This window comes from Lichenostomus cassidix, chromosome 26 (assembly GCF_008360975.1).
Source record: "Lichenostomus cassidix isolate B80296 chromosome 26, HeHo_3.0, whole genome shotgun sequence".
Taxonomy (NCBI): Eukaryota; Metazoa; Chordata; class Aves; order Passeriformes; family Meliphagidae; genus Lichenostomus; species Lichenostomus cassidix.
The window spans coordinates 3,514,665-3,531,054 of NC_139506.1; the positions used below are offsets into that span (position 1 = coordinate 3,514,665).

Here is a 16,390-nt window from a genome sequence, read left to right on the forward strand (position 1 = left end):
TGGTCCCAGCCCAGAACATTCCGGGCAGGGGGCGGAGCCTGGGACTGGGCGGGGCCAGACCCGCGCGTGCGCACCACAGCCCCCGCGCAGGCGCAGCGGCGGCGGGCGGGGCGAGGCGCGCGGTTGGGCGGCGGCGGCCGGGCGGGGCTCCGCCCCTCGCCCCCTTTGTCCGCGGTTGGGCGCCATTTTGCGCGGCGGGCGAGTGCGGGCGCTGATTGGGCTTCGGGGCGCCGCGGCGGAGCCAATCAGCGCGGGGCGCGGACCGGGCAGCGCGGCACGGTGAGCGCGAGCGGCCAATATGGAGCCCCCGCGCGCCGGGATTGGCGGGGCGGCGGCCAGTCAGGGCTGAGGGGAACCGGGGCCGGGCCGCGCTCGGGGCTGAGGGGAACCGGGGCCGGGCCGCGCTCGGGGCTGAGGGGAACCGGGGCCGGGCCGCGCTCGGGGCCGGGGGGGAGCGGGCAGCGCGGCTGCGAGCGGCGGGCAGGGCGGGCTGGGCTGCTCGGGGCGCGGGGCCGAGCGGCGCAGCGGGGCCTGGCCTCCTCCCCCGGCGCGGCCCGCGGCGCTCCGCCCTCCCCGGGAGCCTGCCGCTGGCACGGCGCTCGGGCTGCCCGTCCGGAGGGCTCCGGGCACGCGGGGTCCGGCGGCAGGGCAGCCCGTGGGCAGTGAGGGCTCCGAGCACACCGGGACACCCCCGGCGGGGCTCTCCGAAACTGGAAACATCGCTGGCGTCCTCGAGGAGTCAGCAGCTAAAACCAGCTCCTCATGCGGTGCTCAAGCCGCCCTTCCGCCCTGCCGGTGTTAAATCCCGGCCCGGGGTGGGCGGGCGGTGTCCTTGGAGCTCCGGGATCCCTCGGGAACGGCACAGCCTCTGCCCTGCGAACTTCTGCCCGCTCTGGAGCTTTGCCCCAGGCTGGGATGTGGTTAAAATGATGCTCTGGAGCTCGCAGGCTGGTCGTTGTTTGCTCTTGGTGCGGGTCGGTTGTTGAGGAAACTTCCTGGTGTCCCTTCCCTGGCCTCGTATATTTGTATTTATTTTTTGGAGCTGTCCTGTGCAGAACCATGAGTTTGATGATCCTAATGGGTCCCTTCCAACTCCGAATGTTATATAAATATATATATGTAGTGTCTACATGGATATTTGCTGCTGGAACTGGAGCACTCTGGCATTCCCAGCGAGGAGGAGCTGCCCATGAGCTCATCAGGGGAGGAGCTGCAGTGCTCTGTCATTGATAGATCCCTGATCTTTAATATTTAACTTGGGTACTCTGTGTTTAATGAAGGGGATGAGGTAATCCCTTGGAGGGTGATGATCCAGCACGGGTAAAACCTTGGGCAGCTGGTACAGAGTGTGTTGGAATGACAAAGTTGTTCATATTTTAATTAAACATCTTAATTTAAGGGTGGAAATGAAGTATCCAGTGCAAAATTGAAGTGAGAACCAGACAGCAGCATCTTCAGAAAGAGTACTTATTCTGTGAATTTTATTCTGTGAAACAGTGTCAAAGAATGGTGCTCAAACACCGCTAGTAACCACAGCAACTGGTACAGTGAGCCTGTGACTTAATCCTGCCAGCATTCCTTGGAAAATCCTGAGGTTTTGTTGCTTTAGACTTTGAAAATTGAAGTTCCAGGCTGTGGTTGTTTTTTATTTTCCCACTTTTTCAGTCATGGCATAAATCAAACACCTCACTACAGGATTCTCACTAAGAATTCTTCCCTTGTTGGGCCAGCAAGGAGAGAAGCAGTGGCAGGGAAAAAAAGGTGTTTTATTTCAGCAAAGTGGTGTTGATGTGTGCAGGGAAAGGCCAAGGAATGAGTGGCAGCAAGAGGATGGAGGTGCTGGGAAGTCTGCTGCTGATTCCCAAAATACATGGAGAATATATTTGAGTATGTAAATCCTTCTTTAGAGAAGAAATTCTTTCCTGTGAGGGTGGGAAGCCCTGGCAGAGGGAGTTGTGGCTGCCCTGGATCCCTGGAAATGTCTAAGGCCAGGTTGGACAGGGCTTGGAGCAGCCTGGAATGGTTGGAGGTGTCAGGGGGTGGCACTGGATGGGTTTTAAACTCCCTTCCCACCCAAACCATTCCATGAGAATGGGAAGAAAAGGAGGAAACATGAGAAGAGTGTGGTGTGCAGTGTGGGGAGGAGAGAAGGCTTCCCAGCTCTGCTGAGCTCTTGAAGTGCAGTTTGGTTTCACACCTCAAACTCGCATTTCCTGAGGTTTCCCAGCAATGACACTCCCCTGTGTGTCCCTGGCTGGAGCCAGGAAATTGTGGAGCCCAGGGTGTGCAGACTCAGAGCTGCTGGAGTCCCTGAAGGTTTGGGACACAACTGAGAGATCTCTGCTGCTCACTCAGGCTGGATGTAGCTGAAGTGCTGAGATGGAGCAGCTCTGGACAGATCTGCCTGGGGGCAACTCCTGCTTTGCTGGGCTTTGCAACTCCTGGGGGGCAAACAGGAATCCCCTGGGAAGCCTGGGGACAGTGTTCACCTGCTCTTTGCCTTCTCTTGCCAGGGGCTGAGTTGCCATGGAGCAGTACACAGCCAACAGCAGCAGCTCCACCGAGCAGATCGTGGTGCAGGCGGGGCAGATCCAGCAGCAGGTACGGAATGGGGGAATGGGGGATCCCTCTGCACCCCTCAGAGGGACACAGCAGCACTGGGGGACTTGCTGATCCTGCCTGGGGACCTTTTCACCTGGCTTCTGTCACCTGGGCGCTGGTGGCATGTGCCTGGAAGTCACTAGTAAATGAGGTTTTAAAATATACTTATAAAATTAAATTGCAGGTGTGGAAGTGATGGAATTTCAGTGTAGCAGGGAGTTTGCAAACTCTCTCTCCATGCTAACACAGTTACAGGGAGGGCACGAGGAAAGTAAAAATATAAAAAAATATAAGAACACATTAACATATCTCTAAAAATGGAGGAAACAGAATGTTAACAGAAAGTCACTTGTTCCCAAGAGCAGTTCCCCCAGAATTAAAATAGGTTTTGTTCAAGCCCACAGAGGTTTCCTCCAGCTTTCTCAAATGAAGTATTTGCTGAGATTCTTCATTTTAGAACTACAGGTGGAGCAAAACAAACACACAGAACAGAAATTCAACCAACCATGTGGCTTTGGATGAATTCATCCCTCCCACAATGAAGTTCAAGTTTCAATGTGCAAAATATCAGGGCTGAGTTTTAAGAGCTTACTGATTTTTACTATTAAGCTTTCCATATTCAGATTTAGGGATGTATTTTCAGCTGCTGCTGAATTTTAGTTGCATCTTCTGTTCTAGTTCAAGGCAGGAGGAGTTGGATGGTTTGTCATGCAAAGGGCTGAACCCCTGGATCACATTTTTAGGGAGATCTGCTTTGCTTTGGCCTCAGCAGGGACCAAATCCTTCCACTGGCTTTAGCTAAAATTGACTTTTTCAGCCAGAACAAGATTGCACTTGAGATTAAAAAAAACTATATTAAGGATTATCTGAAATACCTGTTTGCAGCAGATAACCCAAGATATATTTGATTTTATTGACACCTTTTTAGGTACAATGCAGATAAAACCATCCCTTGGCTTTCATTTTCAGTGCAGGCTCTTCAAGCCTGTGTCTGCCACGAAACATTCTTCTAAAATCAGTTGTTTCACCAGGCTGTTGCAGCACTTGGGAGGGAGCTGTCCTCCATCTCCCCATGCTAACACAGTTACAGGAGTATTTTGGGACTCTTAGCAAAGAGGCTAAAGATAGCAAAGGCTTTTAGCTCCAACTGCTCCTGCAGCCTCTCCAGCCTGTCCCCAAGGGTCACTGATGGTGACACAGACAGTGACACAGGGGTGGCTGTGATGAGATGAGCTCAGCCTGTGCTGCAGGATGGCCTTTGTTGCCACAAACCAGAGTGACCCAAACCTGCAACCCTTCACAGTGACAAACCCCAGCAGTGAGCAGACTAAAAACCCCAACCCTGAGCTTTAAATCCTGCCAAATGACGTTTTGCAAGCTGGGATATTGAAGCCATGTGCAATTCCAGGGAGCTCCATCCTTCAGTTTGCTAAAATTCCCCTTCCTCCTGTTCCCAGAGCAGCGTGGTTGAACCCCAAACCCCCACCCTGTCCCAGCAGTGTGTTGTGTCGTGTCCCAGCTGTGCATTTCCATGTTTCAAGCTCTCCCTGTTCCTGTTCCCAGCAGCAGGGAGGTGTCACAGCTGTCCAGCTGCAGACTGAGGCCCAGGTGGCATCGGCCTCAGGCCAGCAAGTCCAGACCCTCCAGGTAGTGGTGACCTCTCTGATCGTGTTTCTGAGCACTGCATGACCCTCCCCAGCACCACATATCTAATGCTGTGTTTTACCCCAGGCTTTCAGGAGGAACAGGGGGGTGTGGAGCAGGAATTTGTGCTGGCTGGAGGGTTTTTGGTGGGATTTCAGCTCTTTCTGGGGTCCTGGGTGCAATTCTGGAAGGAAATTGTGGTTCAATGCGACTTCAAAGTTGAAAACAGCAAAATGAGGAAGGAGCAGTCAGGATAAACCTCGAAGATTTCCTGTAATTCCAAGGAAATGAGGTTCCTGAGCTCCTCCTGAGGATGGCTCTGCCTTTACTGAGACAGACAGAGGTGGTGGGGCAGCCTGAGCTTGAGCAGTGGAACCTTCTCACCTGTGACCAAAAGGGGACAATATTGGCCTCTCTGGCACTGAGAGATCCAATTTCTTATTTACCTGTGAGCAACACAGGGAAATCCAGGAGCCATGTGAATCCAAACAGTAAATACCTCCCAGATTGGAAAGAAATTATTTGTTTTAGTGTGAAGGATTTCCTGTCTTGCAGCCTCCACTTAACTCACCCAGGCTTTCCAGGAGCCTTTTTTAGAGCAGTTGACAGACCCTGGGCAGCCATAGCAGTTTTGCACTCAGAATTTTGGTTTTGTTTGGTTTTTAATCCTTCAGAGCAGGATGGTTCCAAAGGGCTGAAATGCTCCTGCCAGATATGAAGTTAACACAGCATTTTTTATGTTCAGAGTTCAAATCTCAAAACGCTGCCTGACTTGGATTGCTGGGCTCACTGTGGCCTCTGGTTGTTGTTATGTTCTCCCCACCCTTTTTTATAAAAATTTTTCTGTTATGCCTTGCTCTAACTCATTAACAAAAATCCTGGAATGTCTCGTTTTCCTTTCTGCTACTTGGATATTGTGCTGCTGCCTGTGCTTCTGTGTGCTGACCTGAGCATGCTCCTCCCTGTGTGACCCAGCCCTGGGGCTGAGGGCTTTGGATGGGACATGGACAGGCTGAGGGACACAGTGGTGTCCCAGGAAAGGCAAATTCCCAGGACAGGGTTGTTGCCACAGCTGCTTGTTCCCTGCAGGAGTTGGTTCTTTACTCCCTGGGGTGTGAAACCCAGGAATTTGGTGACTTCACCACACTGTGGTGTTTTTGTTCCTAAACAGCTCAGGGCTTGTGATTCCCCAGTTCATGAGACTCATTTTGTGCAGATAGAGCATCTTCCAAGATATATCTGGGGAATTTGGGGACTTGGCAGGTGAAGGGGTTTAAACAGGGAGGTTTTCCCTTTATTTTTCTTTTCGTGGGCCTTTTTCCCAGTGACCAGAAACATACCTGGTCCAAGAGTCCAGAGACTCCAGGCCAAAGTTACCATGGAATCCCAGACTGGTTTGGGTGGGAAGAGACCTCAAAGTTCACCCAGATCCAACCCCAACACTTCCCACTGTCCCAGGTTGCTTCAACCTCCATCCAGCCTTGCTCTGGACACTTCCAGGGGCAGCCACAGCTTCTCTGGGCACCCTGTGCCAGGGCCTGCCCACATTTATATTATTTATATTTATATTTATATTTATATTTTTTAATTTTTATTTTCATTTTTTAAGTATTTTTAAAATATTTTAAATATTTTTTATATTTATATTTATCCATTCTAAGCCTTTTTGGGTGCAGAAGTAGCTGCTGCTCCTCTACTCTCACTTTTCCCCCCTGAACTCCATTTGGTGTTGCTCCAGTTACAGCTCCCCTCAATAACCATGGAGAGTTTCTCTCAGCACATCCCACGCTCCAGGTCAGTTTGGAAATGGGATTGTTGCAGGCATGAAATTGGAGAGAGCTGAAGCCACCTCAGAGCAGAGCTCTCTCAGTAGGAACCCCAATTAAAAATCACTAATTGCCAGGTGAATCATGCAGTTCCTTTGATCTCACTTTGCTCTCGGGCTGTGCATGAAGGTAGTTTTTGTGGCTGGAAAATGTGGTTTTCATGCTCTGTACCAACTAGACAGCAAGAGAAGCAGATCATTCCCCAAATCCATAGCACATCCTGGATGCAAAGCTGCTCTGAAGCAGGTCAGTGCCTGTTTCTCCATTCCTCTGGCCCCACAGGAGCACAGGTGAGCTGTGGGGCTGCTCTGGCGGGGTTGTCATTGTCCCTTTGTCGTTGCAGGTGCAGGGCCAGCCGCTGATGGTGCAGGTGAGCGGGGGGCAGCTCATCACCTCCACTGGCCAGCCCATCATGGTGCAGGCAGTGCCAGGAGGGCAGGGCCAGACCATCATGCAGGTCCCAGTGTCCGGCACGCAGGGGCTGCAGCAGGTGAGACACCTTGGGGACATCCTGCAGCTTGGGGACACGCTGGGAGGGTCCCAGTGCCACGCAGGGCTCTGCTCAGCACCCTAAAGTGTGGTGCTTTGTGGCTCTGGTGTGGTGGGAATGAGTGAATGGAAGTTCTTTGTGAAGTCAGGTTTTATATTTTACAGCCTGGTAAAACATTGCAAACGTTGCAGATGAAGATCATTGAAATACAATACAATAACCTAAAAGCTGGGGTGGTTTGGGGTTTTTCAGCATGGAATGGTTTGCCTTGGATGAGACCTTAAAGCTCATCCAGCTCCCTACCATAGGCAGCAACACCTTCCCCTAGACCAGGATTTTTATTTGTTGAGATATTTTTCTTACTTTATCTGGCCCTTGCAGTGTTGTTGGGGATCTGGTGCCTGTTCAATTTATGGCTCAGAAAGAGGATTTTAAAAAAATTTATTTAAGAAAGCTTCTTGAAAATAACTTGTGCTCGAGCCCCTCTAATATGTGATGGCTGAAGGGGAATTTAAACATCCCTGTTGCACAGAAGGCAATAGTGAGGAAGGTGCAGAAGATGGATTTTTTGGAAGCAATTACCTGTTTAAAAGATAGTTGGTAAATTTAAAGAGGTGGTTGAAGTGTTCCTCAGAAGCAAAGGGCAGAACTGCAACCATGGCATAATGAAAGTGTCCTGGTGATTTAGGATGGGATTTAGGAATCCAGCACAGCCCAGGAAGGCAAATGATATCTTGTTGTTTCGAGAGGTTTATTTGAAATTTCCTTTGTTGAAAACCACTGTATTTTGTATGAGCTTCTTCTCAGTCTGGTTGTTGGAGGAGAATCCCTAGCTGTGTTTTCAAACACAAACTTCAAACCATAATTCCAGCTCTTCTTTTTTAATTTAAGACCATTCCACAGCGCTGGAAAGACTCTGCAAAGCTAAGGACAACTTTATATCTCCCAGAAGTACTCCTGACTGCTGGATAATTAACACCCCACAGATGTCTTAAATCTTAGTCCTCTCCTTCCTCCACCTGACTATTTGTTCCCAGTGGCATGTGAATAATTGATTTCTCCCCAGTGATTGATTGGGTAAGCAGTGCAGAGCTGCTGGAGCACAGTGACACAGCACGTTGCTCCCTCTGCCCTGCCTGGCTGGGCTGCTGTGGCACAGGGAGCAATCCATCCCAAACTCCTGGAAAAAGAGAAGACTCTCTGCTTTCTTGTGCTGTGCAACACTAAATCACCCTCAGGGATGACTTGGTCATGCTGAGGCCGAGGAGGGAGAAATCAGAGGCATAGTTAATGTTCCTTTCTGACTCTTTCTTCCACAGATTCAGTTGGTCCAGCCAGGTCAGATTCAGATTCAAGGTGGGCAGGCTGTGCAGGTACAGGGGCAGCAGGGCCAGACCCAGCAGATCATTATACAGCAGCCCCAGACTGCAGTTACTGCTGGCCAGACACAGGTAACTGCACCAGCATGAAAGGCTTTTCTGCAGAGGAGCAGGAAGAGAAACTTGACAAATGACTTAAGATGTGGTTCAGTAAAAAAAAAAAAAAGGAAAAAAAAAAAGGAATGATTAATGTTGAGGAGAACTTGAGACTAAGTGTCATGTTTTTGTAGTGTTTCATACATGACTCTGGGGCAGAATAATTAGATTGCATGTTTTTCTCCATCGTGTTTCTGTATTCTCTTGGTTCGTGGTTGTTTTTGTCTCTTTGTTGACTTTTGAAAACATGAAGCATTGCTAATTCCATACTTGGGCCATTGTGTGCACTAGTCCAGTCAACACCTGGGGTTTCTGCTGATGCTTTTGGTCAGGGCCAAAATTAAATTTCGGAGCAGAACAGTTCTTCCTTTCACATCTTCATAGCGAGACAGGACATCTAGAATTTGGGTTTTTTCATGGTTGAACTGTTAGAAAAAAAGCATCTCACATGTGCTTCAGGTGTTTGATCTCCAGTTCTTTGCTTTGAACTCCAGCCTATTTCTTACTGCTGCTAATGAAGCACCAGAAATAGACACCTGCAACACCTCAAGCACCATGTGTTCATTCAGGAATTGTGAACACTGGGGAAAAAAAGGAGCAATTTGTAACATGCCTGTGCTCTTTGTTTTGTTCAGACCCAGCAGCAAATAGCAGTGCAAGGCCAGCAGGTTGCCCAGGCTGCTGAGGGCCAGACCATCGTGTACCAACCTGTGAATGCTGATGGCACCATCCTGCAGCAAGGTAGGAGGGCTGGGAGGAGCCAGGGTGCCTCTTTGAGAGGGTTTTTTATGTATTTAGGTGTTTGTGTTCTGCACAAATTCACTCTGGGGTTCTTTACCCAGAAATAAAAAATCCCCTAGTCTCTGGCAAGAGCTGGTGGAATGAAAACCCTTAATTTTGCTTTTCCACCTCAAGAGTACATGGTTGCTCACAGTGAGGTTACAAATGCAAAAACTAGGAATTCTCATGGAATGGAATCCCTCACTAGAATGTTTTCCTGAATCTCTGCATGTTCTGGAAGGATGAATGAGTAAAACACAGAAGTGGGACTAATGCTGTTCCCTTCTTTTTGTGTGCGTGTTTTTCTTTCTTTCTTTTTTTTTTTTCTTTTTTTTTTTCCCTCTTTTCTTTTCTTTTGTGTTCTACTTCCTTAAAGTTACAGTCCCTGTTACAGGCATGATCACCATTCCAGCAGCCAGCCTGGCTGGAGCCCAGATTGTCCAAACAGGAGCCAACACCAACACCACCAGCAGTGGCCAGGGGACTGTCACAGTGACACTGCCAGTGGCTGGCAACGTGGTCAATTCAGGGGGAATGGTCATGGTAGGTGTGAAGTTCCCACTGCTGCCTCTGGAGGCTGAGCTGTAAGGTGTCTGTACAGGATTTTCACTAGGGTGGGGATTGGACAGTGGGGAATGGCTTTAAGTTGAAGGAAGGTAGGGTTGGATGGGATTTTGGGGAGAAGTTCCTCCCTGGAGGGTGGGCAGGCCCTGGCACAGGGTGCCCAGAGAAGCTGGGGCTGCCCCTGGATCCCTGGAGGTGTCCAAGGCCAGCTTGGAGCAACCTGGGATGGTGGAAGGTGTCCCTGCCTGTGACAGAAGGTGGCACTGGGTGATCCTTAACATCCCTTCCAACCCAAACCATCCTGTGATTCCATGATTATCTGATCAACTTTTGCCTGTGACTCAGGTCACCTTAATATACTCAGTCCTCTCTGTAACTTCCATTAGTTTGGAGTTTAAATACAAATTTTTAGCTTTAAAGGCCTGGATCCTGCTGTGATCTATGTGTTCTATACCTTCTCCCCCACAGCAGCTCAGAAATCTAGAAACTGAAACTCAAGCTGAGCTGTGAACTGATGAGCAAAGGTTTAAATAGATTGAGTCACTGTTGGTTTTCTTGAGAATCCCTTGGGTTTCATTTCCATCATTTATAGAAGTTTTTTGTCAATTTTTGTTTGTAGTGTAAAGCCTTTGGACTGGAATGCTGTTGGTCCCCACTAGATGTCAGCAGCTCTGCAGTGTTGGCTTGGAAATGCTCTGAAATTAAATAATGAGATAACCCAAAAGAAAGGGAAGCACCAGCCATGTCCTGTTTGTTTAATTGTCCAAGAAGCAGCAACATGGTCATGGAATTGTACTGAAATTTCACCTTTATCAGAAAAACCCAGCAGGACTGATAAGGAGTTGATTTGTTTAAATTGGCTCTGCACTTTAAGAACAGCTTTATTGCTCCTTTCCATTTAACTAGCTGCATTACCTCAGCAAAACCCACTTCCTACTTTAACCTTTGGGGGCTTGAATTACATTTTGATGTTCACTTTGTGTGCTGAGCTGCCAGAACTAACCCCACCTTGTGTGTCCAGATGGTGCCTGGGGCTGGGTCAGTGCCAGCCATCCAGAGGATCCCTCTGCCTGGAGCAGAGATGCTGGAAGAGGAGCCTCTCTATGTCAATGCCAAGCAGTACCACCGCATCCTGAAGAGGAGGCAGGCAAGGGCAAAGCTGGAAGCAGAGGGAAAAATCCCCAAGGAGAGAAGGGTGAGAATAAAACTTAGATCTGGGAGAAAGGCATAGAATCCCAGCTGGGCTGGAAATTAGGATTAGAGTTTTGGTGTTATTCAGTTTTATAATGTTTTTGTTGTTGTTCATAAACGACTTGAGAGTAAATTGAAATCCCTTGGGGACAGTTCAGTTCCCTTTGGGTGTGTTTGGAGCTGTGTGAGTGTGCAAACCAGGAATGTCCTTTCAGGACATGAATTAAAGGGAGAGACACCTTATCTTTACATCTGATGGGAAATTAAAACATGGGAATGTCTGATTCTTAGCTGCATATTGATTTGCATTAAAAGTGCAAAGCATTTTTCAAAGGAATGGAGTAGAATGAACAAGTTCTGTGGTTGCTCAGTGCTTTAGAGCAGTCCTGTGCCTTCAGGGAGTGTTTATCTCAAACTACAACCCTTCCCAAGCACCACTGACCATCAGCACGTTGTCTGTGGGTTCAGGGGGATGGATGGGGACTGGGAATTTTCCCTTGGAAAGAGTTGGCTGCTCCCTCACCTGCTCCTTCCCTCTCTGCAGAAATACCTGCACGAGTCGCGGCACCGACACGCCATGGCCAGGAAACGTGGGGAGGGAGGACGTTTCTTCTCCCCCAAGGAAAAGGACAGCCCTCACATGCAGGTGAGAGGGGTTTGGGGCAAATCCCCTTCCAGGACACACATCAGAGGTGTCTGCTGTGGTTTGTTTGGGATTTTGGGCTTGGCTGCTGACCCTTGTCCCTCCCTGCTTTTGAATTTATTCCAAGCATTGGGGAAAAAAACCTCCTGTCACTGCTTGTAGGGAGTAAGGAATGTTTGCCCTGCGGAATTAAATGACAATAATGTGGGTAGAAGTGTATTCACTTTGTAGTTCTTAGGAGAAATGCATACAAACATTCTCTGTTTGTAAAACAGCATTTCTGGTTGGGTACCAGGAGTGTCCTTTCAGGACATGAATTAAAGGGAGAGACAACTTATCTTTTCATCTGATGGGAAATTAAAACATGGGAATATCTGATTATTGGCTGCATGTTGATTTGCATAAAAAGTGCAAGGGATTTTTCAAAGGAAGGGACACAATGGAGTAGGATGAACAGGTTCTGTGGTTGCTCAGTGCTTTAGAGCAGTCCTGTGCCTTCAGGGAGTGTTTATTTTGAACTACAATCCTTCCCAAGTACCAGACCAGTCCTAGGTCTTCCTCATGACCAGAAACAACTCATTCCTGGGAGCTGTTAGGGTTTTTGTGTCCCAGTCTTACACTGGCTTGTAAAACCCAGGGAAAAGAGGACATTTTTGGAGCTCAAGGGAAGGGCAGGAGTGTCTGCTCCTGACATTTGTGTGTGGTTCTCTCTGCTTCATGGAAAACTGGAATTTCCAACCCTCTGTGTCTGCAGGATCCATCTCAAACCAACGAAGAAGCAATGACACAGATGATCAGGGTCTCCTAACCAACTGCTTCCAGGGAAAAACACCTGAATGGAATTCCCATCCCTCCTGCCAGCCTGTCCTGCCTGCCCAGTGAACCCTGGAGTGGGACAATCTCCATGTCACAGCCTGTCCTTTTCTACAGAACAAACCCCACGTGTTGAGGACGTGGTTGAGGTTTTAACTCTACAAACAGAACCTTTCAGACTTCCTTGGTACCTTTTCCTGATCCAGCACAGGGAATTTGGAGTCTGAGCTCTCATCCCTTTGGTTTTCCTTCCTTTTCCCACCTCCATCCCTGTGGCTGCTGCAGCACAGCCCTGTCCAGGACAGGATCCAGCTGATCCAACCAGCACTGAATGGCTGCACCCCAGACCTGTTTGCCCAGCAGGGATTTGTTATTCCATCCACTCCTCACCCCTTTGGACTTCATTTTCCCTGAGCTGGGCCCTGCTGTTGGACTTCTGACCCTGGCAGAAACTGAAGGGGGATTCTTTTCAATTCCACCTTGTAAATGTGTAAAGAAGCTCTTCTCTGGGAAAGGTTCAGCCATCCAATCAATGCTAGAAGTAGTGCAGATTCCTGCAGGACTTGATGTATTGTGTCTCTGTTGCAAGTGGGGTGGGAGAGGGTGAGGTGGGGGGGATTGGAGCAGTAAATCAATCTCTGGGTGGTTTTGTATGTTCCTTGCCAGTCCTTGTTGCATTGGAAGAAAACTGGATGTGAGTATCAAAAAGAAAACTGGATGTGAGTATAAAAAAGGATTGCAATTTTTAAGTTTGTTTCTTCCAAAGGATTTTTTTTTGCTTTAAAATCTTTTTTTCTCACCTGCCAGTGCATAGTTTCCCCAGAAGATGTGGAATCCTCAGTGTCAGAGTGGTGGCCCTTGACCATCGTTGGGATGGTGTTTTTGATGGTAAATCAGTTCTACAGTTCCAGAATGAGGGATATTTCAGGACAGCAGCAGCTGGGGCAGCTCAGCCTGAGGTACCTGAAGAGCTCGTAACAAATGAAGGCAGATACTGCTGAACCTTTCATGCTTTTCATAAATTATCTTCTTTAAAACAAAACAAAAGTGGCAATTAGTGAAGGAGCAGTACTTGCATTTAAAAAAAAGTTTTTTTTTTTTACCTACAGCTGGCTTTGAGCTGAGCATCTCCACAGAACAGATGTTGAATTTCAATTCTGAGCCTGCTCTGTTATAGTTTGAAATTGGGTGATTGGAGCAGTAGTTAAAAGCATTTAACAGGTGATCTCTCACCATTCCATGCCTGTCCCCTCCCACCCTGCTGAGTTACACTGCTGCTCTGTGGATCATCTGCCTGCTGCAGTCCCAGACCTTCCAGTTTTGGTGTTCTCTGGTTGAAACTGGATCTCAGCAGCGAGATTTGGGAATGAGAATGTTGCCAGGTGGATGTGAACCTGGCCAGGTGAAGCTGCAGAGGGAGGAGTTTTTGAGGAAAGCAGCCAGGGAAGGGTGAGATTGGGTTAAATCCAGTGAATGCTGATTTCAAGTGACAGAAAAAAAATGCAGCTTGAAAATTTCATTTCCTCCCTCCTGTGTTTTCCCATTTACTGGAAGCTTATGACTAAAGACAAAGTGGAGGACAAATTAGCAAATTGTGGAAGACTGGGGGGATACAAAACAGAGCCTGGAAAATTCTAGTTTGCTTTTATCCAAAGGAAATAATAAACCTAAGCGTATGAGAAGAAGAGGAGGGAGGAGAAATGTTGGATCCTTGTTGTGAGCAGGTAGTCCTGGGGGAAGAGGGAACCTGTCCAGGTGTGAGGATGAGCTGTGGAGGCGCTGAAGGGACAAGGAGGAGCTGCAGATGGGTTTGGAATTGGCAGCTGCATCTCTAAATGCAGTTCAGCTCCTTGTGAGTTCCTAATTTTGTGTCTGAACCTTCCCCACATCTGGAGCTGGGAAGGAAGACAGGAGGACACCTGCAGCTGCAGGAGGAGCTGATCTGCTTCATGGCAGGCAAATAAACCTTTCTTTCAATTTGTGTCCTAAGTCAGAGCAGTAATCTGACACTCTGCTCACAGCTCTTCATTAGGATTTTTCCCCTCTTGGTTTCAAGGGCATTTTTTACATTGCTGGCATTGTCAGGGTCTCTGGCTGCTTCTGCCTTAAATCCTTGCCCAGTTTTCCTCAGTTGGCACCTGAAACCCTCACTCAGCATTTCCTGGAGTCTCCCCCATTTCAGGAACATGCAGCTCTCTGTAAGGAATAACATTTGCTTTAGTTGGATTTGTAGCATTACTGTAAATATTTTTTTGGAGCATCTGTACATTTTGTTGGTGGGATATTTGTGTGCTGGAGTAAGAGCCTCTCCATAATGTGTTTTGCTCTTCAGTTGATGGTAAATCTCTGTCCTTAGGGAACTCCTGAGAGCTGGAAGTTCAGGAAGCAAGATTATTGATTGCTCTGACAAAGCTTTTGTTTTGTTTTGTTTTTTAATGAGTAATTTCTTTTCTTAACTTGTAAACCTTTTCCAACCAGCTAGAATTTGTTTCCCCAATATCCCTTCCTATCTAGGTTTTCCGATCTGCTGTTGTAGGTTGTGTGTGAAGAAATATGAATTTGTGTTCTAGAAAGTCTTGTTGTTAATACTTTAAATAGTGATGTGAAAGCCCTGAGTGCTCGGGTGATATTTTTATTTGTTTTGTGTTCTGTGTATCACTGCTGAAAGTTGTGTTTGATTTGGTGAGGTTGGAGCCAGCAGTCAACACCACGGTACCAAAAATAATCTGCTTTTTTACCAGGGAAATCTGTTACATTGGAGACACGTCCAGTTCAAACCTCCCTAGTAATTAAAAGGAAAATTTTTGTAGATTGGCTATATTTGTGCAAAAACTCCACTTTAGGAGTGAGTAAAAGTGGGTGAGGATGAAAGAAGAGGTTTGGGGAGAAATGTGTTTGGTTGACCCAGAGCAGTAAAGCATCAAACCCAGAATTATATGAGTGTAAAGAACAGGATTTGGGAAAAAAAAATCATCTTCAAATGATGTCAAATGGCTTTAAGGCCCTGCATGTTAAAAAGAGGGGAAAAAAACCTTTTCTTTGTGAATGGGTGTGGGAGGGTCCTGAGCTTAACGTAACGTCAGGCAAAGTTTGTACATAGTTCAAAAGTTTTTAATTTTTTTTATATGATGCATTTTTTCAAGTGTATTTTGGTCTTTAATAGATGCAATTGTAAGTACTGTGTACACTCTGCAGCTAATAAAATTTATAAACTGAGCAGTTGGGCTCTGTGTTTGGATGTTGGGATGGGGTGTGGGGAGGGCAGGGGGGCTTTGGGGTGGCTGGAGAGCTCCTGTCCTGACCCCCTTCCCTTCCCTTCCCTTCCCTTCCCTTCCCTTCCCTTCCCTTCCCTTCCCTTCCTTCCTTCCTCCTCTTCCTCCCTCTTCCTTCCTTCCCTTCCTTCCTTCCCTCCTTTCCCTTTCCCTCCCCTTCCTTCCTTCCTTTCCCTTCCTCTCTTCCTTCCCTTCCCTTCCTCCTCCTTCCTTCCTCCTTCCCTTCCTCTTCCTCCTTTCCTTTCCCCTTCCCTTCCCTTCCCTTCCCTTCCCTTCCCTTCCCTTTCCTTCTTGCCTACTTTTTCTTTCTCCTTTTTTCTTTCTTTCTTTAATTCCCCCCCAGCTCTGCCCTGCCCCTCTCTGCTGACTCCATCTTGGCGCCCATCTCCCCTCAGCGCTCTCCCGCCATATCACTGCCCATGGCTGCTGCTCCTGTGGCCTGCGGCTGGGCTGTGGGTGCTGAGGGGACCGAGGGACACCGGGGTGTCACCCCAGGGTGCTCCTGGTGTGGGGGTTCTCTGCGAGTGTCACCCTCCATCCCGGCCTGCGGTTCTGTCTGAGGGATGAGGCTGGGCCTTGAGATGGCGGCGTGAGGGGAAAGGAGAGAGCTTGGCCTTGGGCCTGAGAGCGATCCTGTGAAGGAAAGGAAAGGAAAGGAAAGGAAAGGAAAGGAAAGGAAAGGAAAGGAAAGGAAAGGAAAGGAAAGGAAAGGGGAAAGGAAAGGGGAAAGGAAAGGAAAGGAAAGGAAAGGAAAGGAAAGGAAAGGAAAGGAAAGGAAAGGAAAGGAAAGGAAAGGAAAGGAAAGGAAAGGAAAGGGAAGGGAAGGGAAGGGAAGGGAAGGGAAAGGAAAGGAAAGGAAAGGAAAGGAAAGGAAAGGAAAGGAAAGGAGTGAGACAGGAAGTAAAGGAGGCGAGGGGAGGCGAGGAGCTTTGAGCTGGCCTGTGTTGCTTTGTGTCTCCCTCAATTTGGGGCTGTGATTCCTGCGGGAAGGGAAACATTCCTGGCAGTGACCCCATGTCCCAGCAGGGCTGTGGGCACAGCGTTCATGAAGATGCTCCATTCCCTGCTGCAGGACTCCTTGCATTCTGTAA

The 16,390-nt window shown here is 48.3% G+C and overlaps 1 protein-coding gene across 14 annotated transcripts; it reads left to right on the forward strand.

Moving 5' to 3' along the window:
• Positions 1 to 135: 135 nt before the first annotated feature.
• On the forward strand, positions 136 to 15,243 carry NFYA (nuclear transcription factor Y subunit alpha). Of its 14 annotated transcripts, none has more exons than XM_085083180.1 (10): positions 136 to 279; positions 2,514 to 2,601; positions 4,165 to 4,251; positions 6,415 to 6,561; positions 7,881 to 8,012; positions 8,672 to 8,777; positions 9,193 to 9,359; positions 10,402 to 10,575; positions 11,116 to 11,217; positions 11,969 to 15,243. In XM_085083180.1, exons 2-10 carry the CDS (start codon positions 2,527 to 2,529, stop codon positions 12,020 to 12,022), a joined length of 1,044 nt encoding a protein of 347 aa, XP_084939306.1. In that variant the 5' UTR covers positions 136 to 279; positions 2,514 to 2,526; the 3' UTR covers positions 12,023 to 15,243. The 14 variants fall into 14 exon arrangements, with proteins under 14 accessions (XP_084939306.1, XP_084939310.1, XP_084939315.1 ...); XM_085083184.1 differs by having other exon boundaries at positions 4,168 to 4,251; XM_085083181.1 differs by lacking the exon at positions 136 to 279 and adding an exon at positions 705 to 1,887.
• The last annotated feature ends 1,147 nt before the right edge of the window (positions 15,244 to 16,390 follow it).